This window comes from Cryptomeria japonica, chromosome 3 (genome assembly GCF_030272615.1).
Source record: "Cryptomeria japonica chromosome 3, Sugi_1.0, whole genome shotgun sequence".
NCBI classification, from domain to species: Eukaryota; Viridiplantae; Streptophyta; class Pinopsida; order Cupressales; family Cupressaceae; genus Cryptomeria; species Cryptomeria japonica.
The window spans coordinates 962769910-962779658 of record NC_081407.1 but is presented as its reverse complement, the minus strand read 5'-3'; the positions used below and the strand labels follow the sequence as shown (position 1 = coordinate 962779658).

General features: G+C 35.8%; 1 protein-coding gene across 1 annotated transcript; it reads right to left on the bottom strand.

The window, feature by feature from the left end:
* Positions 1-2188: 2188 nt before the first annotated feature.
* On the bottom strand, positions 2189-9480 carry LOC131035579 (pleiotropic drug resistance protein 1). Its single transcript, XM_057967308.2, has 22 exons — positions 8955-9480; positions 8715-8835; positions 8477-8565; positions 8307-8391; positions 8028-8187; positions 7859-7935; positions 7707-7760; positions 7228-7620; positions 6693-6974; positions 6275-6591; positions 6006-6166; positions 5801-5904; positions 5309-5447; positions 5144-5218; positions 4886-5028; positions 4471-4803; positions 4082-4372; positions 3772-3989; positions 3413-3640; positions 3149-3320; positions 2786-3040; positions 2189-2693 (listed from the first exon to the last, which is right to left on the bottom strand). Exons 1-22 carry the CDS (start codon positions 9302-9304, stop codon positions 2424-2426), a joined length of 4317 nt encoding a protein of 1438 aa, XP_057823291.2. The 5' UTR covers positions 9305-9480; the 3' UTR covers positions 2189-2423.
* Positions 9481-9749: the final 269 nt, after the last annotated feature.

Here is a 9749-nt window from a genome sequence, read left to right as displayed (position 1 = left end):
TGATCCTAGCCTAATTATTTTAATTTATTTTTGTTTTCTATTATGGAGTTTGGCCCTAATTATCAAATTATTTTAATTTATTTTTGTTTTCTATTATGGAGTTTGGCCCTAATTATCAAATGGAGGCCTAGGCTATCCTTTTGGCACTTCAAAAGTCTTATTTTCTAGGTTGGAATAAACTAAGTAATGGATTTGATCCATTCCAGTTCCATGATTAAAAAATTTATGAAAGTAAGCAAACAATCTCCTCTTCAACTTGGATTTTTTAAAATTAATGTTAATGATTATTCTAAGAGAATTTTTTATGCTACTAATTTGTGAGGTTGTTGTGATATTGATGGTTTTGTTCATTTATTTTCCTCTTTTTCTATGGAGTTTGACAATAATAATTATATGGAAGCTTGAGTTATAAATACGACACTTAAAAAAACTTGTGAGTTGGTTTGAAAAAAGATTATCTATGACATACATTATTACATTATCTAACAAAATGGATCAATTTTAAATAATAGTACTTCTAAAATCAAAAGTTGTCCTATCAATATTGCATTGAAAAGGATTTTATTATAAAGAAACTTGTGTATTTGAGAGTAAACATAAAAGAAACAAGTGCCATGTAGTGTCCAGTACTTGCCATTTTAATAAAGTAATAAATGTAATGATTATATAAAATTTTAATTTTATGTAATTATATTTGGTTGTTTGAATTAACTGATCAAAAATAGAAATAATCAATCTCATTTGAATTATAATTGAAACTTAGAAATATATGCATTATAGGTTAAAATTATATGTATTGTAATTTGATTTTAGAAAATGAGATTGTATTAGAAATAATAAGCTATAATATTATAATATTGTCTAATTCTATTCCACTTATAAGTGATTTAATATTAAATTATATGAGAATAACTCTAACCTAATTTCAAAAATAATTTTAATATTATAATAAATAATGTATTGCTATTCTAGTTAATCTAATTTTTTATTATTTAAAAATAATCTTATTTTATTACAATTTTTTTTCTTTTCTAGATAAACATTAGGATTCTTATATTATTGTATCATTAATTATTATAATATCAATATATGTTAACTAACTAATAAATACATGATATATTAAATACAATTCAAAAATTAAGTTTGGATTATAGTTAATTTAGAGAACTATGTTTAAAGTTGTTGTTAGGTTAGGCTTAGGTTAAATATGTTAAACTTCATTAACATATATTATTAGGTTTAAAATTAAGTTAGGGTTGGAGTCATATAGATAAACATTAATATTCTTATAATATTATATTTTACTTATTATAATTATATTATAATATTATTGTATAAATTTTTATAACCAAATTCAACTATAACCCTTATTAAATTAGCGTTATTGTTATAATGAACCTAAATTTCGTGGTAGTCCTAAACCACATTAAACACTAACCCTAAAGTTATATCAAAATGAACTTTAACCTTAAATCATATTGAACACTCACCCTAAACCTAATTAAACATATTAACCATTGAATTAGGGTTAGTTTTAGGGTTCCATCAACATTATAGTTTTATAATGATTAGGTTTTAATTTGGGTTTGCCTTTAGTGAGGGTCAAATTATTTTTTTATAAATGTTGAAGTAATTTTATTAAACTTACATTATTTAAGTTAAAAAAAAAAAAAAAAATCCATTAAAATTGATTTAAATAATTTATATGAAAAATATTATTATTATTATTCATTTATTTAATATATGAACATTGAATAGAGTTTAACTTAAATTATTAAAGTTAAAAAAAATTATTATTTTACATTTCATTTGATTTCAAATAAATTATTCTTCACTTATAAAATTAATATTATTAACATTTATTTAATTAGCATATATATATTATTATATATATCAAGTGAGCCACAGATACAGATATTGAGGCTTTTATTTTTGAGTATATAATAAAGTTAAGTTATTGAAATAAACTAAAAATTAAAGCCTCGATGGCTCACAATAAGTACTAGACTAACAGCAAGTATAGTATAATAAGAATTATTTGTTTTGCAAAATATACGTTTTATAAGGCAAAGTAGTTTGAAATTTTTATTGGCTGGCGCCATTAAAAAAAGAGAGCGTTCCCGCACCAGTACATTAGAAAGCATTTTGCATAATGGAAAGTGAACACTGGGTAAGATACTCTGTGCAGTATTAAAAATATATTTCTTCTGTTACAAAAATATATTTATAAAAGAATGAATTATTATGGAAATCCCGGAAAAACAAATTACATTTCCAACACTCTATATAGATATAGATATCCGCTTCCATTCCAGTCTACCTTCTCTGGTTGATCTGCAGACTGCTTAAGGAGGCACATCAAAGAATTATATGCTTAAATGCAAGAATTTTATGCTTGAATTCTCTCATCTCATTTGGTCTCTTTATCTGTTTTGGAAATTGAGTTTTTTTATGGCAAAGGCAAAGATGAAGGCAAAAAGAATGCCCCATCCCACTGTAACACCTGCCGTAGCTCCTAAGAAGCTATGTCTAAATCCAAAATAATTCCTCAAGAACTCCTTCACTGTTTCTGTCGTGCCGTCTGCCCTTGTCATTTGATCTGTGATGTCTCCATATTGTGATACAATCAATCCATACAGAGTCCATGCAACAGGGGATCCCCAGTAGTACCATCTCCACCACACTGGGATTTTCTGCAATACCACCAAACAAAACACACAGTTGAGAAACTCAATCATCTTGAAGGAAAGAAATTTGAATGAATCTACTTTGAATCGATGGTTACCTTGCGAGGAATTAAGAAGCCACAGAAAAGCATCCAGATTGAATAGAAAGCCGTGGACACAATTGCAGCTATGTTTGCATTGGGAGTAAGAGAGACAGCCATCATCCCATAGAATGTGTAGTATAAGAATGTGAAGAACATGAAAAACAGAAACCAGAAGAATTTTGCTGCCTGCCATTTGAAGTCCATCATTGCATACACCGACACACCATACAATAAAGCTTGAAGTAATACATAGGGTATCTCTATGAGCACCTGGAGCACCCAACATCCCATAAGTTACTCATGAATTACTTAGACCCCAACAATATAACACACTCTAGAATCGATTCAGAGATTAGTCTGTTAAGTGGGGTAACATACCTGAGCAAAGGCATAGGGCAGGGCTGAATACATCCCTGCTGCTTTTTCTCTGTAAAAAACTGTTCTTTCGACATCTACAACAGGCTGAACTGTTGATGCATTATTCATCCCAATAAATAATACAGCCGCAAACATGGATCCCATTGCATTCATCAGATCTTGCTGCTTTCCTCTGCAGTTTATAATAGGAGTGTTAAAATTCACAGGACATGAAATTTAATGTTTAGTGCAGATTATACCTAGAAAGAATCATTTTTATCTTACGTTTTCCCGCCAATTCGCCAGAAAATTGTGCCAAACATCAGAGCAGTGACTAGTGTGAAAAAGAAACGAATTGCATTGTACTCTGGGTTTCTCCAATATGACAAGTTCTGCTTCCACAAGCAAGCCCATGTCTGTGTCACAAAAGGTTGCGAGAATTGTGATTCGAAGTAAATATCCTCTGACCCTGGAGCTGGTATGCCAAGTTCCTTCACCAATGCTTGATTTCGCCTGCAGCATATCAGCAATCTCTCATAAATCTCTTTCATTTCATTAGCAAAAACCAGAGGTTTTTCAGTTGGCAATGGATTAAGGTTAGTAAGGTCAGTAAGGCCTCAAGTATATATTCAATGACAACTTACTGGTAAAGAGATGAATTCCGGTAGATGTCTGCAAAATCAACCCCGAGATGCATTTCAACTCCAGTTGAGCTTGATTCTAACATCCATGTCGCCGGATTGTAACCCTCTGTGATTTTGGGAACGCCTTCGATCGCCTCGAAATAGTCTATTAGATCTTTTGAATTGTGACCCAGAGGTCCTACATATACCATCCGCCCTCCACGCTTCATCAGCACCAACTGCAATTTCATTCACATTCTCAGCACCTACAATTACAGATGTACCAGCTCCTACAATACCAGTATGTGCATTGAAATTACAAACAAAATACCTCATCAAAGGCTTCAAATATGTCGATACTAGGTTGATGAATGGTGCACACAACAGTTCGTCCTGTATCCACTGTATTGCGAACTGCTCGCATAACAATTGCAGCAGCTCTTGCATCAAGTCCAGATGTTGGCTCATCCATGAAAATAATTGAAGGATTTGCGACCAGTTCCACTGCAATAGTTAGCCTCTTTCTTTGTTCCGTGGACAACCCATTAACTCCAGGAAGACCAACCAGGGCTCCTTTCAAGTTGGTTAGTTCTACAAGCTCCATTACTTCATCCACAAACATCTGTTCCAAAAAAGGTTGTCAATTTTTGTTTCTACCTTTTCCAAATCCCTGAACTAAAATAACAAACGAATTGGGTTGTTCAAGAATAAAATATGCACCTCTCTTGTTTTTCGATCTACATCCTTGGGGAGGCGAAGCCAAGCAGAGTATACTAGGGATTCATAGACAGTAACATAGGGAGAATGAATATCCGTTTGTTCGCAGTAGCCAGAAATGCGAGCAAATGTTTCTTGTTTCTTGGGATAACCAGATATGGTAATGGAACCCTCGATGTACCCTCCAGTTTTCCTTCCTGCAAGAACATCCATCAAGGTTGTCTTCCCAGCCCCACTTACCCCCATTAAGCATGTTAAAACTCCGGGCCTGAATGACCCACTTATCCCTTTCAATAACTGAAGTCTGTCCTCTGTAACTCCTTGAATCTTCATTTCCTGTAGAGAAATGATTATAAACAACAATTCAAATGAAAAATCTAAAGGAATTTACATTCAAATGGAACAGAAAGCAACTTACAGCGGGCATGTCAACATAATAGTTGATGTTGTCAAAGGCCATGGCGAGAGGTTGGAAGGGCAGAACCATTCCTTTCTTGCCGTCCGCATTGTGGCCAGAATTGTTTGAAACATTGCTATTTCTCCGTCCTCCTGCAATTCTACCTGCATACGTTTTTACAATTGTTAACATATTCAACTGAATTTTTTAGTAAGTTTGAGCAGCTATAAGGGTGGATGGTAATGCTTCCTAATATATCATGCATTTCCGGTGAATTACCTTGAGTACCGGTTGTAGATTCTTTCTTTTGTTTCAACTCCTCTTCTGAAATTAGAGCCTGAGGCTTTCCAAGTGCTGATGAAATAGACAGAGAACATTAATTACAGGCATAGAATTTATTATGCCAATGAAAAACCAAATACAGATGGAGTTGGAGGTACTCACGATCAAGATAATGTAACGCCGCTGTGTATAGAACATTAAAGAGAATATTGTACCCACAGAGCGCTCCAATGGATAGCCAATACCACCAGTCATCAGAAAACAGTCCGCGAGAGTGCATTAATTGGACACCGATGTTATCCTGGAAACACAAAGAGGTGAATTTGGTGAGGGAAATTTGTCTTTGATTAATAGAAGCAGGTGATGGATTGGTATTATAAAGATGGGCTTGTCTAATAGGGTCAGTACATCAGTGGTGGAGCATTCTTACATCAGTGGTGGAGCATTCTAGTAGTAAATAGAAGGCTTTTATGAAAAGTTCAATGAATCAAGCCAGACTAGGAGTCTCAAGTATTTTCTAGAGTTTCAAATATTTTATAAAATAGCTTAATTAAAGAAGGGTTGATTCTATAAGAACCTTAATTCAGTGGTAGTACATTTTAGCAGCAAATGAAAGGGCCTAAATCTTAGATTTGTAAAACAGATATTACAAACCTTTTGCCATCTGCTTGCCAAGAACTCGTTTACTGCAATACCATTTTGAGCATACATGAGAGGAGAGATCCAGTAACCCCATATCCACCAGCCTCTAATATCATCTGTCGGAGTTACCAAACCTTGGTCAACATCTCTTATTTATATCCATTCATTACGAGAACTATGATAAATAATCATGTCACTTATAAGGTTTTGTATGTACCTCTGGAGATGATGAATCCTCCAAGAACAAAAATAACCAAGATGGCGAATGAACCAAAAGTGTTTGCCACTATTCGATTCCGTCCTACAGCTGCTATGAAACGAAACAACCCTAACGCTGACTGAGAAACTGCAATGTAGAGCAGCAATTGTTGAAAAAACCTGCACATAGAAGAAAAGAAAACACCCACATCAGATTTTCAATATTTATAATAGCTACAGCAAAACAATTATGTATATAACTTTAAGAGGTAGTAAGCCTGGTCCTACCTCTGTGGATTTGGCGCGAAACCAATGATATAGTATGTCAAAATGATCCACATTGTAGATTCCATTAGAGACAGGGGAATCCTCATGATCCAAGTGGCAAGAGAATAGGCCCAGGCAGGGAAGAACTTGAAATCTCTCTGCTTGTGAAATACTGGAAGTTTGTCCAGTGTCATTTGTAATTCTGCCATGCCGTTAAACATCACTTGAATCAGCCCAAAGAAGAGAGCTGAAAAGTAGACGGATCCATCGTCGAGATTTCTTTCATGCATGTTAGTTCGAAAGAAGACACTTGAAGCGATCAAAGCCAGCAGAATTATCTGTAAAAAACAGGGTTCCATTCAAATCCATTTCAGCCCTAGATATCCCACAACACAAACCTAACAAGATTTAGAAACAAATTCACAACAAATGTTATTACCTGAGAGGATTTGAAGATATAGATGAAGGAGCTCCTCTTCATGAGCAAAATTTCTCTATCAATACTTGCTTTCAAAAGCTCCTTTTTCCCTAACCCAAATTCCTCTTTGGTGAGTGCAGCAGGATGAGACTTGCTTTTATCATATGGAATCGATAATTCCCCATTAATTTTGGTAGCAACGTGGAAAGATTGGAATGCATCTGAAAACTCCTTGACTGTTACAAAACAGTATGGCTGCCTTGTGTCTGCCCAGTATTGTTCTTGATCTTTAAGTGAAGTCACCTGTGAAAAATCATGGAGGAAATTATAGTTATGTTGAGCAGTGCCTAGTCTACTGGTAGTTTACATGTTAATGGTCCACTTTTTTAAGAAATAATGATTCAATAGAACCTGTGTCTATAGCTCACTCATTATTCAGTGTATCATGTGCTGTTCATATAGATGCAGATTCAGATTGATGAACCACCTAAACAAAACTTGCCCAATAAACAGAAAGCCAACAAAATATTATACAATCGCAAAATAAGTTGCATACCTCTTGCAAGAAATCTGCAACACCCTTCCTGTTGGGGCATCTGAATCCCATGGACTCAAAGAATTCGAGAATGTACTCTCGTGGGCCTTGGTAAACGAGATAGCCTTCAGAAAGTAGAATTACATCATCGAAGAGATCGTAAGTTTCAGGAGCAGGTTGCAATAGGGAAACCACCATGGTGGAATTGAAGACATGAACGTATTGCCGGAGGCATTTCACAATCTGAAATGTTGTAGAGCTGTCCAAACCAGTGGAAATCTCATCCATGAAGAGAGCATTTGCAGCTCCAACAATCATCTCCCCTGTTGTAACTCTCTTCTTCTGACCACCAGAAACACCTCTTCGCATTGCGTCTCCTATCATGGTGTCAGCGCATATGTCCAGCCCCAAAATCTGTTTCACCATTAAGTTATCACCCAACTGCAATTCCTATGATCCTTCTCTAAATATCTTGATGCAAAGTTTAAGACAAAACTTACCTTTAAGACATAATCTGTGATCAGATTTGACTTTTGTCCCTCCATTGCAGTTGCCTGCAACAATATATTTTACCATCTCATGAATACCTCAACTGATAAAATTCATCAAGATAAGGGGTCTCTGTATTGCAGAACCAGAATGCTTCACTCACCTTCATGAAGATATCTATGTCCGGATCTGGTTTGATTCCCTCTTCCTTTTCTCGCCGTGAAAGTTCGGTCAAAACATCTATCATAGAGGATAATCCATGGGTTATTCATTTGTGCCGTAAAAAAGAGTTGAATTCAGTAGTGTATAATAATAAAATTTAGTAGTAATACCATATCTGGATCCAACACCCTGGAAGCGAGCAGAGAAGTCCAAGGTTTCCCTCACAGTCATATCACCAATGTGCATATCGTGTTGGCTAATGTAAGCTGATGTTCTTTGTGGCACAAATTCTTCCATGTTATGCCCATTGAATGTCGCTGATCCATCAACCTGTGCCAAGAAGTTGTCAAGCTCAATAAACATTGGACATTTGTAAAGCTTTCAATAAACTTCTTGTATATCTAGAAATCATAAACAATATATTGATTCAGTCCGATCTTATTACATACTCTGAGACTTTTGTCGAGCTTTCCTGTAAGAGCCAACAGTAGAGTAGTCTTGCCCGAAGCAGGAGGGCCAAGGAGAAGTGTCATCCTGTATTATTACAGAGCTTCAATAAGGGGATTGGGAAAATTGGACATGAAAAACTAAATAAAAATCGAATTGCCATGTGTGTTACCTTCCAGGCTTGACCACACCACTCATATTGTGAAGAATGGTCATGCTTGTCTTGTTTCCCTTGTATAAATGAAGCGATTGGAAAATTCCCTGGAAAATAGTATAATAACATGATAAGCTCAATTGACAATGACTTCACTTTAATGATGACCAAGATGGACTAAAAACGCCCATTGACTTGAATTTAATGAACAAAGATGAGCAATTTAGATTATCATCTTATAATGCAGAAATCCTACCTCCATGATATTGGCGGCATAGTTGTAGAGCGTAGGCAACGCTCTTCCCCCAACATGAACATCTGCTTCAACATTCAAGTTCTCGAAACGCACTTCAACCTCGGGCAATTTAATTCCCACTCTGAAAACCAATTGCAGGCATCCGAGAAATGTCAGCAATATTGGACAAAATTACAATTTGAATTTCTTCAAAATAGGAAAACAGAGAAAAACACTGAGACCGTTCTGAAAGTTCCAAACCTGTCGATTCTTTGGCGAAGCCTTTGCAGAAGGTGTTCGTTGTCCTGGTCTGCAACTTTGACAAGCCTGTCCATCAATTGCTGTCGAGTCTCGAGCTCCATATTCCTCACATCTATCTCATCCATATTGTGAACTCCATTGTTCTGACTCACACTCTTAAGAATGGAAGTTCTGAGGCGATCATAGGTGGGAAGCTTCTCAATGGCCGCCCATTTGAGTGCTTCAATATCATCTTCATGGTGGGTTGGCAGAGAGAAAACACTACTGCTTCTCTCAAACAGTCTGGTACTCCCCTGCCGCAGGCTGCCCGTCCACGACTCGCCGCCATCTAATCTAATTGACGAACTCATCAAATAGCTCCTGGGTTCCAATCAAGTTCCCAACTTTCAGAGAAAATCCGATACCAATCAAGTTTCAAACTTTCAGAGAAAATCGATTCCGATCAAGTTCCCAACTTTCAGAGAGCTAACAGCGCAGTTTAGACTAGTTATGCTATTTTCCTTCCCGTGGTGAATGCACAAACGGCATAATAGTGTGGGAGGAAGATGGTTGTAAGATTGAGCATATATACACACCCGTAGAAGCTTCCCATGTAGTAGGGCACACGCTTCTGTCGCTTCGGAAGGTGGGTTACATGTTTTCAATGAACTTTGAAAGACTTTCTCGAATGGGCGTGCAATTTGTGGTCAAAGCATATTGTTGAGCAGCCAGAGTCGACTACGACATTAGAATATGTCAAAGCATCGAGAAGGACCTGAGATTCCGGGAAGCTACGTAGCATTATATTTAGAATGC

Excerpts from the sequence above, each read along its gene's own strand:
- LOC131035579 (XM_057967308.2), bottom strand. The coding sequence starts at position 9,304 with ATGAGTTCGTCAATTAGATTAGATGGCGGCGAGTCGTGGACGGGCAGC. Across the intron at positions 5,905-6,005 it reads AGGATTCATCATCTCCAGAG|ATGATATTAGAGGCTGGTGG; the intron begins GTACATACAAAA and ends TAACTCCGACAG. Across the intron at positions 2,694-2,785 it reads GCTTCTTAATTCCTCGCAAG|AAAATCCCAGTGTGGTGGAG; the intron begins GTAACCATCGAT and ends GTGGTATTGCAG.